General features: G+C 39.0%; 1 protein-coding gene across 1 annotated transcript in view; it reads left to right on the forward strand.

The window, feature by feature from the left end:
* GCS2beta (glucosidase 2 subunit beta) overlaps positions 1–15806 on the forward strand; it is a 92815-nt gene that overhangs the window by 4725 nt on the left and 72284 nt on the right. The window contains exons 2-3 of the mRNA XM_067145120.2: positions 3776–3988; positions 14404–14579. Of these exons, the coding sequence (XP_067001221.2) occupies positions 3776–3988; positions 14404–14579 (389 nt within the window). The remainder of the gene's footprint in view (positions 1–3775; positions 3989–14403; positions 14580–15806) is intronic.

A 15806-nucleotide genomic window follows, 5' to 3' on the forward strand; every position in this document is an offset into this window, starting at 1 on the left:
TTAGCTGGAAAATTTATAATGTCCAATAACGGACCATTTATATTGGTATTAACTTCAGTAAGGCGATTTAAAATCATTCGTTCCCTGATATTATACAAGTGGCATAGAAGAGATTTTGGTCTATAACGTTTTGGATCTTCAGGGTTTTTGCCTGCTTTTAGGATTGCAATCACCCGTGCCTTCCGCCAAATCTTTGGGATGTTGGATGATGCTAGGGATTTGTTGAATAATTCCACGAGCTACAACTTTGTTCCAGAACCGAAGTGCTTTACTTGCTCAGTGCAGATATCGTCCAAACCTGCAGCTTTACCACTTTTGCGTATTGTAATACCAGTTTCTAATTCAGTGAGATTAAATGGTCTGGCTAAAGTACTAATAGCCTCAGATTCCCTGGTCACAATTTTTGACTCTCATTTCCTAATAGTTGATCGTGATTTGCCATTATTAAGCAACTGTGAAGCAATATGATTGGCTGTGACATTAGCATGGACTGAGCATTTAGTTGGGTCACTGTTCAGTTTTTTCAGAAGCCTCCAAGCCTTTTGACTATTAACTGAGAAATCTGTTTCCTCCATCAGTTTCAACCAAATTTTCCTTTTGTTGTCTGAGATTGAAGTGAGTAAGTCATGTCCATTTGAAATTGTCTCTTTGCTGAAAGGGTTCACTTCGAAGAGGGCAAGGTACTTCTCTAGGCAGACTTTTGCATCACCAGTTAAACCTTGGTAGTAATGTGTTCTGCAACCTCTGGGTATTGATAAATGTGAGGCTCTGAGTACTGCATCGACAAAAGTGTCGTAAGATTCTGGTTCTGGAGGAATCTCCCTAATGAAGCTGTCAAGTGTATTGCTAAATTTTTCCCAGTTAGCCTTTTTGTTAAACCTTCTCCGAAAAGGTACTTTAATCGGTCGTGTTACAGTGGTTATTTGGCACATATCGAGCAAGTGAGTAAGTCACGTCCATTTGAAATTGTCTCTTTGCTGAAAGGGTTCACTTCGAAGAGGGCAAGGTACTTCTCTAGGCAGACTTTTGCATCACCAGTTAAACCTTGGTAGTAATGTGTTCTGCAACCTCTGGGTATTGATAAATGTGAGGCTCTGAGTACTGCATCGACAAAAGTGTCGTAAGATTCTGGTTCTGGAGGAATCTCCCTAATGAAGCTGTCAAGTGTATTGCTAAATTTTTCCCAGTTAGCCTTTTTGTTAAAACTTCTCCGAAAAGGTACTTTAATCGGTCGTGTTACAGTGGTTATTTGGCACATATCGAGCAAGTGAGTAAGTCACGTCCGTTTGAAATTGTCTCTTTGCTGAAAGGGTTCACTTCGAAGAGGGCAAGGTACTTCTCTAGGCAGACTTTTGCATCACCAGTTAAACCTTGGTAGTAATGTGTTCTGCAACCTCTGGGTATTGATAAATGTGAGGCTCTGAGTACTGCATCGACAAAAGTGTCGTAAGATTCTGGTTCTGGAGGAATCTCCCTAATGAAGCTGTCAAGTGTATTGCTAAATTTTTCCCAGTTAGCCTTTTTGTTAAACCTTCTCCGAAAAGGTACTTTAATCAGTCATGTTACAGTGGTTATTTGGCACATAATAGGACAATGTTAAGCATTGGGTAGGGGACATCCCCATTACCATCATCATGTGCATAACCCCAAACTGTACTATGACTGTTGAAATTACTGACTACAAATTTCGTAGTTTGCTTGCAGAAGTTATCAGGGGGCATAAAGGAAAAATCAATACTTGGTGGGTTGTGCACTGATGAGATAGAGCAATTACTAAGCTCAACTGTTATTATTTCAATGTTATTGTGATCTGTTATAGATGTTGACAAGACCTGAATGTCAGGATGAACAAATATTGCACTTCCATACTGACTATGTGGTCTTTCTGCCACAAGTTGTAAACCAGCAATTTTGGGGCGTCGTTGATTTTCACTTCTGTGCGCTTCCTGAATACAAAGCACGTCACATTTATTAGTTTGGCAGAGTTGACTCAATAGTTCCTGTTTAGATGGTGATAGACCTTCTACATTATGGCATAATATACACTGTGTGATCAAAAGTATATGGACACCTGGCTGAACATGATGTACAAGTTCATGGCGCCCTCCATCGGTAATGCTGGAATTCAATATGGTGTTGGCTTACCCTTAGCCTTGATGACAGCTTCCACTCTTGCAGGCATACGTTCAGTCAGGTGCTGGAAGGTTGCTTGGGGAATGGCAGCCCATTCTTCATGGAGCGCTGCACTGAGGAGAGGTAGCGATGTCGGTCGGTGAGGCCTGGCACAAAGTCGGCGTTCCAAAACATCCCAAAGGTGTTCTATAGCAGGGCCTCTCAGGTTGCATGCTCCCGGTGCATGCACTATGCACGGTGCAAAAGACGACTTCGCTTGTTTGACCAGAGTGCACTCCTCGATTTGGAGCAAGCGCTGTCTCTCTCTTTCCCCACGCCTGTCCTGTCTCCCTCTTCCTCACTTGCTCCGTAGCGCTCCAAATCCGAGCCGAGTTTTGCCAAGATTAGCCGAGTAGCCTAGAGACTAAGCATTGGTCCGAGCCGAGCGGGACCGATGCACTGTGCACAGGAACTCTGCGCTGCTGTCTGCACGCGTGAGATTTTGGGCGTTTGAGAGGCCCTGTTCTATAGGATTCAGGTCAGGCCTCTGTGCAGGCCAGTCCATTACAGGGATATTATTACAATAGAGTAAATTAATGTATTATTTGGGTCCACCTTTTCAATATAAAATATAAATAGATTAAGTTACATATTATTGTCGTGTAACCACCCCGCCACAGGTCGTGCGTTATGAACAGGTGCTCGATCGTGTTGAAAGATGCAATCGCCATCCCCGAAATGCTCTTCAACAGTGGGAAGCAAGAAGGTGCTTAAAACATCAATGTAGGCCTGTGCTGTGATAGTGCCACGCAAAACAACAAGGGGTGCAAGTCCCCTCCATGAAAAGCATGACCATACCATACCACCATCACCACCTTCATGTTATTGGCTACTAGTTGCCCATTTTTCCACAGTTCCCCCAGTGCCCAAGGAACTGCGCGTTGCTTGCAACATGGTATTCCCTAACCTTTTCGAAGATAAGTTCTGAAGTGCCATTCATATATTCATATATAGGCTATTACTACGGTTGGATCGCCACTCCCAAAGGCATTTTATACTTACTGCCAGGTGTAACTTTAGTACATTCCTTAGGAGTGGATATGTGTTTTTCAACCACTTCACTGATAGCAGAAAATTCTTGAGCTCCATCTGCCGTTGGGACTGGGGTCCTCTTCTGCCATCTCCTTTCTGGTGAATTTGTGTGTCATTTCTAACACCAAGGCTTCATCTAGCCTCTGAGGGGATTACTTCTCCGCTCGTAGCCATTGATCTCGTCTTTGAGTGTCGAGTTTGGTAATGGCTGCTTCTCTTGGCCAGACAGTCGCAGGTATTACTGTCTACTGTCACATACACTAGCAGGATGATCCTGACCTGACCGATTCAATATTCTGTGGTAAGTTCCTTGTATTTTTGTGCCATAGTTGCTGTCATGTGCTACGAGAGTATCTAAAGCATAGACCACAGGTTCCTCCCTCCCTCCCTCCCTCCCTGGGGCTGTTAACCATTAAAGACCCTAGCTCCTCGATGTTACAAGAACAACTAATTGCATTATGTGAATATTGGCTTTTGGAATTCAGCTGAAAGTTTATTGTAGTTGGCTAACTTTCCCTTTAATTTCATTGTATTGAGTTGTTCTTTTTAATTTTTTTTTTTTTTTTTTCAGGAGCCTCATTCTATGTACCTGATAAGGATTTCACATGCTTTGATGGAAGTTCTACTATACCATTTAGCCATATAAATGATGACTATTGTGACTGTGAAGATGGAAGTGATGAACCTGGAACGGCTGCCTGTCCTAATGGCACATTTCATTGCACCAATGCAGGTCACAGGCCTGTTAATATTCCATCATCAAGAGTTAATGATGGAATTTGCGGTACGTAAAACTGTATCTATTGTTAGTATTTTAGTAATCTTGAATTCATTGAGTATCCCAAAATTTTAATAGAATACAGTGGAACCTCGATTCTCCATTTTTGGAGGGACCACGGAAAAAAAAGTATGACACCGGAAAACGGAAAATCCAGGAACGAATGAACCATAAACAATTTGGCTAAACATCACAAAAATGAAATATGTATACTTATGATCTTGCAGACACCCTTTAACCAAACCAAACCAATTTACCAATAAGAATTGGGGATGTGGCAGGGCCTTGGCCCAAAGTTTTCTGGAACATTCCTCTCTGCTATAAAAGCCAACCCCTGGTGAGCCATGTTGTCTTAGTGATCGCTCCAGTCTAGAGCGTCCATCTTCGGGAGGCCCATCAGCTCAAGGTAATGGCAGTTTCAGCTTAACTATGTGATAGTCTTTGAAAGCTAGCTCGAGGGGAAGGTTTCAAATCTTTAGTAATGTAACTTTTATTTTCTCAAATGTAAATTTCAAACAAGTTGAAAGAACTTAACCAAAATCAGGAAATAGAGAGTGAATGGGTGGATATATGAAAATCGAGAGATTGATTTAAAACTTCAAAATTGGCAGTTTTATTTCAATTCTTAACCTTTCCCTTTTTTTTTCTTAAAACTTTAAATTTTGCCAAGCAAATAATAATCAAGTACAAAAATTTAGCTTGTAAGCTTGAAAAACACTTTTAGGGCCGAATTCATAGCCAGCACTTATACATAAGTGGAACCCTTAAGTAATAAGGGATCACTTATAATAAGTATTCACTTATATGAGTTTACATTTCATAGACAGCATTTAAAGAGAACACTCAGTGATACAGCTGGAGATGTGGCAATGCTGTATATTACGCCCATGCTAGCTGGAGCGTGTGAGGGACCTCTTGAAACCACAATATCTCCGTAATTATTATTATTATTATTATTATTATTATTATTATTATTATTATTATTATTATTATTTCATTTGTACGTTTATTCTTAACATCTTAAGCTGGAAGGTCTCCATATGTGATATGAGTAATTTGTTTTGTACAAATGGATGGGAAAACTGTGCTAATTACAACTCGGAAAGTTCTGTGTGTCATACGGAACGACCCAGAGTCCGATGACGCAGCCTGGTTGTTATTTGATTTAATAAGTTTCATTATGATAGATCCGTATTGAACTGTGATTACAATAGAGTTAAACTAATGTATTATTAAGGTCCACCTTTTCAATACAGAATATACAGAGTTTAAATTACATAAATGATTAGGGACTAGTTTCGACCTAATGTTAGGTCATCATCAGCTTAAAGCAAAATTAAAACATAAATACTGAAGAAATCAAAACAATGTAAAAACACATAAGGTCTCGTATATGTACATACCATGTGAGATATTGAGAAAAGAATTAGACGTGCAGCACTATGTTAAAAAATAACTCCATGACAGAGATTCATAAAAAGTCCAGTGCGCATTAAAAAGATATTCAAGATAGGAATCTTTGAGTAGCTGGATAAGGAGATTAGTATAACCTGGCTCCTTTAAGATGCTGTTATCCAACTGAAGAACAACGGAGCCAAAGTCACGTCGTTTATTTACGATTTAAGTCCAGTGCGCCGTACAACATTAAAAAGTTGTTAGGGATGGAAATCTTTCAATTGTAGGTCAAGGAATTCAATACATGCTTGCTTCTTAAATGTGCTGTTGTACATTCAAAGAACAACTGGGACGAAGTTACGTCGTTTGTCAAGATATTCATAGGCATAAAAACACATGGATGCTAGAAAGGCTCTTCTGTTTTTTTGGAACTTGAAGGAAGGAGGCTTAAGAATCCAGAGATGCGCTACACTATGTTAAAAAATAGAGATCCATAAAAAAGTCCAGTGCGCTGTATAGAAGTAAAAAATTTGAAAAGTAATCCTTAAGTTGCTGGTCATGTAAATCGATAAAGGCTGGCTTCCAAGCGATGCTGCTGTTCATTCAGAGATCATTTGAAATTGTAACATTGTCTTCACAAGATATTTATAAACTTGATATACTGTATATGCAGATGTGAAGAAGTATGATGCTAGAAGAAAATTCTTCTGTTTCTAGAATCTTGAAGGACAATGGATGTTATGTGAGGAGGATTAACGTATATGGAGTTAAATAAAGGTGGATAAAAATTCGCAGTTCAATGCGGACCATACGTTTGACTCTGAAAAAATGACAGCTAAGAAAGAAGGGAAGAATTAAGGCAGGTGGAAGAAAATACTTAAAAAGTATGTCATATGGGAATTATTTTGTGTTGTAATAAGTTGAAGAGAGAGTTGGGGGTAGGTGAGGTTCGAAGGAAATCTTGAGAAAGAGGTGAAGGGAAAAGAGAAATGAAAAGAAAGGAAACGGAAGGAGAAAAAGGGGGAGGGGAGGGGAAAGGGAGAAAGAGATATTAAGGCAGGGCTGAGGGATGAGGAAATATGGAAGATTGTTTAAGCAAAGTACTGTAAATAGAATGAAAAATCAGACCTTTAATATTTGACTTTGATTGTCTGAAAAGCTGAACGAGCAGGTCAAAAAGAATGTTCAGTTTTTCGGAAATGTCATTAAGATTGAAGTGTGGATTAAAATATTGGTCTAGATGTATAAAACAGTTCTCTGATATGTTAAGGAGGGGTCCTTTATTCATAATTTTGAGAATTTCCATGTCGTGTTTAATGTCTGTAAAATTATGATTATAATCGTTCATGTGTTGACCAACTGCTGAAAATTTATTGTATTTTAGGGCATTGACATTTTCCAAGTATCATATTTTAAAGCTTCTTTGTGGTTGCCCAGTCAAAAAAAATTGCAGCTGTTGCATTATTGTCAAGGAATCTGGAAGAGGTTCAGGGCATGGTCTTGACCAGAGGATCTTCTACTTGTGATTGGATGGCTAGGATAAATCTAGACATATCATGAGAGAGGAAGGGGAAAGCTCAGGTCTATATAGGCATGTGATTAAATGGCTAAAAGGACTGAACTGGACTGGACTGGACTTCAAACTTTGGTGGAGGAGACTTGACTTCAAACAGCGGAGAAGGGGAGATGTAACTTTTGTGGAACGTTGTCTTATTATGTTTGTGAAGTGTGGTAATAACCTATAACCTATAGCTTTAGGCACTTGGTATTGTAGGTATCATTTGTGGTGGCTTGGTATTCTATGTTGGTGAAAGCTGTGGGGAACTGTATCTAGACTTTCCAGAATTTATGTTTTTGAACGACAAGCATGTGTTGCTCAAGTGAATGTATCTTTAAATCAAGTGTTAGAGTCAGTGAATACAGTATTATAAGGTACAGTATCTGAGTGATATAACAAGTGCCAATAATGAGAATATGCAAGTTGTGTTGATATACAAAGACAGTGAAGGGTATTCATCCATGTATATATGCTTTGTAATGAACTTTCATCAGGCTGGCTGCGATTGGTAGCTTGGTCCTCACTTTTGGTTACCACTGTTTTTGTTGTTGTTGTAAATATGGAGTCTTCTAGCGCCATTTTTTGAGTGTATGTTATCTATATTTTGGTGTGTTGATGAGATGCTCATGCACGGATATTGTTCAGAATGTAGTTAATTTTTTTTAGAATCAATGGAGTTATTGATGAACCTAGGTGAAATACCTACCTATTTAGTCGTTTTCAGAAGGTTAGGTAAGGCCTGAAGCAGTTGTATCAGTACGCAGTTTTATGTACACGCCTTGGGAGAGAAAGAATTATCATGCTTTATCAAAATTCGAGGGATCCATTCTGGTGAAGTCTGGCGCTCATACCACGGACATTTCGATTAATTATTATTTTTATTAATTTTTTTAATGTTAGTAAGTCATTTATTCAGTTATTTATTCATAAATTTTGAATTAGATTTCAATTTACGCCCAAGCATGAGGCAATTAAGTATTTTGTTTCATTCATATTTGATTATTTTAATCATATTGCTATGATTAATTTATTATTATTACTAATTACATAATATTATAGTAGGACACTATATAATCTAATGGTATTGAATAGGTCATGCGATTCCAATTGAGGTGCTCTCATGGCCCCGGCAGCAGCCCTGGCGCTGTTTGTAGCCCCGATGAGGTCATGGGGGAAGGAGGGGAAGTGGCAGAGGCAGAACCACAGGTCGTCAAGTCAGCGCACAGCTTACGAAAACAATATTATTTATGACAATTCTGTGAACACATAAACAATTTATTCTGTACATACATTGTGTTTGCCTTTATGTACATTTAGTGTTTAAGTCGATTGTTGACATCGTTTTGTGGCAACTTATTTACCAATATTGGGTAAAATCGTTTCGGCAGTAGAAATTCTAAGCACAGCCTCTAAGACAACATCAGACAGAGAAGTCCTAGTTCTACATTTATTTAAATTCAGAATTGGAAACATCTGTTCGCATATATACGTTGCACCGAACATTGTCGTCAATTTTAAGGCAAGTGCATGAAGTCTGGAAAATTCTTGTGGATGAACACCTTCGTAAAAGGAAATTAAATCACCGTTGTAGTGGTAGTACATGTCCTTTAGGATTGCGTTGCACTGTAGTGTTATCAGCCCTATTTGGAAATATGAGAGTGATTTTCAGGATGCGCTGAAAATGGGGTCATAAATATTTCAAGTTGAGGTGCCATATCATTTATTTCTTTGAATTGGGCACTGAACTCATGGTGCAAAATCTGTAACGACGTCTGATACTCTAAGATTTTCGTAAGTAGACAAATGTAATGATTTTAATGAAGTAAAATTGTCAAAATTTCCGGCTACAAACTGACTTTTCAATAACAAACACTGCATTTTGAAAGCCTTAATTCTTTCACACATGGAGCTAATCAGTGTGTTTCTCCCTTGCAATTAAATATTTAAATAATTCAAATAAGACGTTATGTCCGCCAAGAAAGTGAGGTCAGCTAACCATTGTTTATTCCGCAAAGTTGGTTGTGGAGAACCTTTCATCTCCATAAACGGAGCTATTACTTCAATTATTGCAAAGAAGTTTGCTAGCACTTTCATGCAACTTAACCAGCACACAATACAATAAAATCGAATGTCGCTACATTCTGCCTCGAGTTCTTTTAAAAATTCTTTGAACTTTCGATGGTTCAGTCCTTGCTTTCTGCAGAAATTTACATATTTTGGCACAGTATATCCGTAACAGATATAAAGTTGCGACAGTTTTTTTGCACATAATTGTTCTTGATGAAAAATACAATGTACTGCGTGGAGTAGGTGGGGAGGGAGGGGAATAGTGTCGCTGAGTGCAGCGCTGGTGCGCCCCAGCACTAAGTGCTCAAGTTAGGAAAGGCCTGGAATAGGTGGACCCTTCTCTACCCTTTGATAGTGGTCAATTGTCAATACGGACCATAATGAAATTCATAACCTATGATCCATTCTAAAGTAGTGCAGGAAAGAACACAAAAGTTCACAGCATTTTGTTTGGGACTGACAGAACAGATTCTTGAATGTGGGGTACTTTTACATCTTTGTGCCTGTTTCAAAAGTTACCATACCATTGTTAACTAGTAAACTGCAGTGTTAACTAAATTAAACAGGTTGACAAGTTTTGATCCAATTATGTTGTAACTGGGCGAGTTAGCCTTGCGGTTAGGGGCACGCAGCTGTGAGCTTGCATCCGGGAGATAGTGGATTTGAATTTCACTGTCGGCAGCCCTGAAGATGGTTTTCCGTGGTTTCCCATTTTCAAAAATTATGTTGTAATGTTTCCCTGGTTATTACACCATTATTTCGAAGTCCCAAGATGTGTCCTATTAAATACATGCTAAAGATGTCAAAACAGATCAGATGTAGGGCTTTTCAGGCGTTTGCTCTATTAACCAGCGTTTCGTCTTAGGTCTGACACTAGACTCATCAGAGTGGGATGTGACAGACCCTACCCACTGATGCTGGGGTGTATGCAGGTGAACTTATCAGAAGCCCTTATTAGAGGCACAGTCTGATAACTGCATATGGGAGATAAATCTCCACAATGGAATTATTGCCCGCCTAGCAATTCCGAATGGAAAATTCTAAATTCCCATGAAGGGAATTAGATATTTTTCACCAGTAGAGCATGTCAAAAATGTCAAAACAGATCAGATGTAAGGCTTTTCAGGCGTTTGCTCTATTAACCAGCACATGACAGGCCAGCAACAACTGGTCTGGGTAAGAATTTGGTAAAGAACTTAATTTCACGACCCTGGAGTTGGGTTGCGTGTCGGCCTACAGCTGCAGGGAGCGTCAGTCCCAAGCCAGTCTTATTCTCTTTGCATCTGACGTGTTGGTGCTTAATTTTATGTTTGTGAGACTTCTTTCAGACGGTGCGGGTTCGACCCGCTTCCACACTTAGCCACCAGTCCTCCTAGGCCTAAACTAAGTATCTTTAGATTAATCTATTACAGAACTATTTAAAATAGTTTTACTTGAGATTACGTGGAGGCAGAGAGAAACAGCGCGTGGGAGAAATATTTGAGCAGGCAGTCTGGCAAGTTGCGATTATTTGTTACTGGATATTACAGTAGTTTTTATGCATGTCATCATACCCAGTGGTTCGACCATGCTTATGACATCAGTACTGCGACTTGTATCACAACCCAACAGTATACCTATAAGAAAGTAGAAATGGATTTAGAGGATAAACAAAAGTAGGCCCGCTCTCACCATTTGACATAATTATTTGTTATTTTCAATTTAAAAGTTATTTGTTTGCTTTTTTTCTTTTCCTGTGTGATTTACAGTGGTTGTTTTGAAATCTGAAATAGACATTGAGAACTTAATACCTTTAATTTCAGAAATACCAGTGGTCTCGTATTCGGGAATGCGTGATATCATTTAGACCCGTTATTGAGAGAGTATTCTCAAAATTGTAGCCATCTCCTTCTCTAACAAAATGTGAAGGACACACCAACATAGTAAAACATCAAGGAAAAACGTTCTTCAAAACGCGAACTATAGCCCTACATGTTGCTTACAATTATGTTTAAAGTTGTCACAGGAAAGTACAGCATTTTTGTATTTTCTTAAGTGTAGGAGGTAAACAAAGTCTATGATTGTCCATATTTATTACCCACACTGAGAAAAGTGTTGGAAAGGATCAGTTGGAAAGCGCAGGGAGTTTTGCACTACTCGACCCACTGTGTGTGTAAGCAGAGTCGGCAGAAGCGGGTGCACATGCGCATACACACAGGCGCGTTTTACTCTCACGCCGTCTGAAAGAGGTCCGAGTGACTTGTATAACAATGTACGTAAATTAGACCTACTGTACTTGCGTATACAGCTGACATGTTGGTGCTTAATTTTACATCCGTAAGCGAATATTGTAACACCGTACATAAATCAGGCCTACTGTACTTATGCATAGTGGTTTGTAGGACATTCAGTTATGGAGAAGAAGAAAGCTAGACGGTTTATAGACGATGAAAAATTAAAGTTTATTGAGAAAGTGGATGCTAAACCACATATGAAACTTTAAACATAATTGTAAGCAACGTGTATAGTTTGCGTTTCGAGAACATTTTTCCTTGATGTTTTACTATGTTGGTGTTCTTAAAATGTATTATTTCTTTCTTTGTTCATTAATTATAATTGTAAACATTTGTTTGTTTGTTTTCATTGTAATTATTTGTACTTTCAAAGCTAACTTTAAATTTAACAGCGAAATGTTTTTCATTTTTTTAAGCATGTTCCCTCTTTATGACATTTTTTATTACGGTCCCCCACAAAAATGCCCTAACCAGTTTTAACGGTATATTGTACATAGCATCTTCCATTTTAAATTGGTATTCTTTGTTATACATATAGATAATAATATTCAAATTCAATGGGTTAACGTAGTATGAACCACAACCTGTTTCTACACAACCAAAGCAGACCTGACAAGAACTGATTGTGCCTGAAAGGAAATTGTATTTAACTATTTAGAAAGTGGGGAAAAGACTGCCCTGTTGTAAGTGAAATTCCAGGAATCAGTACTTGCCTAATTGGGTTGCAGGTAGACAAAGCCATGGCCAAATGTAGAACTGGTGTTGCTAGTTTTAAATGCGCTACCCACCTGTCAGACAGCCTACCTGGTGATAACTAGCACAGCTAAACTTCTTAAACTTCTTGAACATGGCAAGACTTGTGAACAGATTTCCAACAATTGAGTTATCCCAAATCTATATATATATAAAATAAGAGTTTTGTCTGTACATTGCTCAGAATTTAAAAATAATGTTATTTCTGTATCGGTCATGTCCACAGTAACAAGAAAATGCCCTTATTAATTTTCCGTCATTTCTGTCTGTATGTACGTAGGTCGAGTCATAAGTCATGGCAACTATTTTTTTCCTCGCGAACAAGAGACAATACGGAAAATCTAAGATATGCATTTGGAAATGTACGGTATGTACCTGCGTATGATGCCACTAGATGGTGTATGTAAAGAGTGTGGGTCTAAGCATGACCTCAAGTTCAGTGTGTGAGTGAGTGTCACAAAATGGAAGTCAACAAGTAGGAGCAATGATCGTATATTAAAATAGCATGTGACTATGATCTAATCCCCAAAGTCAAGAATCCATTACGTGGACAACTGTTTGCTTAAAAAGAGGACATCGTAACAGCATTTTGGAGAGAGGTGTCACACGTTAGTGATACACATGCAGAGAATGGTATTTAGCGTCTGCCCCACCGCTGACAACGCACAGTGGAAACATTGGGTGATTATTTCGAAGATCTGTAACCAGTGGCAACTTGTTCTTTGTACGTAGTCTTGTATATTTGTTGTCTATACCATAATAAAACAATGTTAACCAATGGCCTGTGTTCTCTGTTACTTTCCTACGAGAATCTCCTGAAGTCAGAATCTGTCTTCAGGCACTATGCATAAGATCATGCCCTATATTTCCAAATACATATCTTAGATTTTCTGTGTTGTCTCCTGTTCGCGAGAGAAAAACATTAGTTGCCATGACTTATGACTCGACCCTCGTCTGTATGTATGCATGTATGTATGTATATACATACATGCATCACGAGAAAACGGCTGAAGAGAATTTAATGAAAATCAGTATGTAAAGTCGGGGAATAAGTCGCTGTAATCTAGGCCATAAATAATTTTATTCACGCAGAGTGAAAGGGTAGTTTAAGGGAAGGCCCAACATTTAATTCTCAAATATGTATGTTATTAGTGATACTATTGATAAATACTTCAGAACTAATGTTATATAGCATGAAATTTCCAATAATTTATATCTTGCACATTTTACCGTACCGGCTATGATAACAGATATATATGCGAATTTGGAGTTTTGTTGCTAAGTAGATATCAGCGCCGAGCCACGTGAAAATAGGTAAACCAGTTTTAATTAAAATCAGTACCAGTAAGTAAAATCGAGGAATAAGGAACTACAGTCTATGCTATAAATAATTTTATAAGATGCCCTAATATCACAGAGTCGGAAGACAACTAAATGTGAAGGCTCATGAAATTGATCAACAGTAACATTACATTGACCATTGTTTGTTGTGGTGTGCTTTGTGTCTTCTGTTGCCCCTCTCTGATAGATGGAATTACTGCTGCATGCTGAGTATAACAGCCTGCCTGAATGTTGGTGGGAAGTAGCTGGGGAGTTAATCTCTCACTTCTTTAGCATGCCATTCCTCTGGTTCATAAATTTTCTGATACTACTGGTACCTAACACATTGGTTCATCATAGCATTCTAGCTATTCAATCCCTACTCTGAGGCACTGATTAGAATGAGCAGTGTGCACATTTAATGGAATGATGGCAGAGGAGCGTTCGTGGCTCTCTGCAGCATGGTAATTCCAGCACTGGAACTTTGAACTTGGATCGGCAGCGTAGTACTGTTCGTTAAAAGTAAGAAAGTAGAGTATTTTGTATGATAACAGTGCTTTTAATCGCTACATTTCCACTGACGTCATTGTAATGAGCTATGTTGACCTCAGTTGGGAAAACCACAAAGACAGTCTTTCTGAGAATTCCGTAGCGAAGCACGGTTACTTTAGCTAGTACAGGCTAAATTTTCCAATATTGTCCTGCAGAAGCTGATGTATACAGTCCAGTTGCAAAATACTTTTAAAATAATTGTCCTAACAGGAGAAAAGCACAAAAAAATGCTCTATCAAGATAAAACTACTCCAAATATGCTCTTGCATATGCAAGATTCATAACTATCTGTAACCTAGTTAGTAGAATATAAATTCTTCTGGATGCATTTGGTAACTGTATGTACAGTAAATTAAAACATTTTAGATGAATATTGAAAAATGGTTCAAGCTTATTTTTTGTTTTTGTTTGAAATATTGCTAATTGTTAAGCTGACATTTTGGATGTAATAAATTTGCTGATTGCTTGATTACAATACTTTCTCTTTTTTTTTTCCCTTAAAGATTGCTGTGATACCTCTGATGAGTATGCAAGCCATGCTATTTGTATTAACAACTGTAATGAGCTGGGAAGAGCTGCTAGAGTTGAAGCTCAGAAGCTGGCAGAACTTAGAAAACAGGGCTCTGAATTGAAGGTTCAGCTTAGTAAAAGAGGAAAGCAAATTCGACAAGAAAAACAGGTTAGTACAAAAATTTACTTGAAGAAATTGTGTAGAATATTTTCATATCTGAAGTACTCCTTGCTTAGTAAAATGCAGTGCATTCATGTGGTCTTAATATTTTACCCTGATGTTTACCAATTCATTACTATGGCATTTAAACAAACTTGTTCTTCAAAGAAGCACAGCCTAATGTTTTGTCTTCGAGTCAGCAGAGCAAGTGTGTACTCCCTTCCCTTTTGACGTTCCTATGTACATCATTCAAATTAAGTGGATGAATAATTCTTGTTTTCCTTCGGTCTAATGTTTGTAAATATCTATTAACATCTTGAGAGAGAGAGAGGGACTAAATCCGTAGGAGACTTGAGTTTGGTTAGAGTCTATATGGCTTAACATCTACCTTGTATTGACATGCGTGTCATTTTTTGGTTAATACAGCCACGGAAGCTGGGGTCAGACCGTCTCCTTAACCCAGTCCATGAGATATCGTAGAGGAAAATGGACAACTCTCACTAGGCGGATCCACATTGTGCGGGTGGGCAGTGTTAGCGTCGTAAGTTCTAGCGCGGACCCAGTCCCAAGGTTGTTTAGGGAGGAGATGTTCAGGCCAGCTATTGGGAGGAGAATGCACACACAGAGAGCAATGACAATGGCCTCAGACTAGTGGACTTTGCATTCGACCATCAGATGAGCATTAGCAACGCTTACTTTCTGCAGAGGAGGATCCATATGTTAACATGGAAGTCCCCCGATAGTGAGACGCAGAACCAAATCCACCCCGGCGTCATCGTCCGGAGGCATGGATCGGATGTTATGGATATTAGGAGAGGTGTGAACACCGACTCGGATCACTGTTTGGTGGTCATGAAATACTGACAACGCATAGCCAACCTTAGGAAAGCTCTCATCCAGAAGGCGAGGAGGTTCGATGTCAGAGCCTTGAAGAATAATGCCACCATCAAGGATGAGTACAGTGAGATGGTCCAGGCCAAACTTGCAAATCAAAGGGAGAGAAAGGAAGGCACTACTGTAGAAGATATGGGTAACAATCCAGGACCGGGCGAGTTGGCCGTGCGCGTAGAGGCGCGCGGCTGTGAGCTTGCATCCGGGAGATAGTAGGTTCGAATCCCACTATCGGCAGCCCTGAAGATGGTTTTCCGTGGTTTCCCATTTTCACACCAGGCAAATACTGGGGCTGTACCTTAATTAAGGCCACGGCCGCTTCCTTCCAATTCCTAGGCCTTTCCC

The sequence above is a fragment of the Anabrus simplex genome, chromosome 4 (assembly GCF_040414725.1).
Source record: "Anabrus simplex isolate iqAnaSimp1 chromosome 4, ASM4041472v1, whole genome shotgun sequence".
NCBI lineage: Eukaryota > Metazoa > Arthropoda > Insecta > Orthoptera > Tettigoniidae > Anabrus > Anabrus simplex.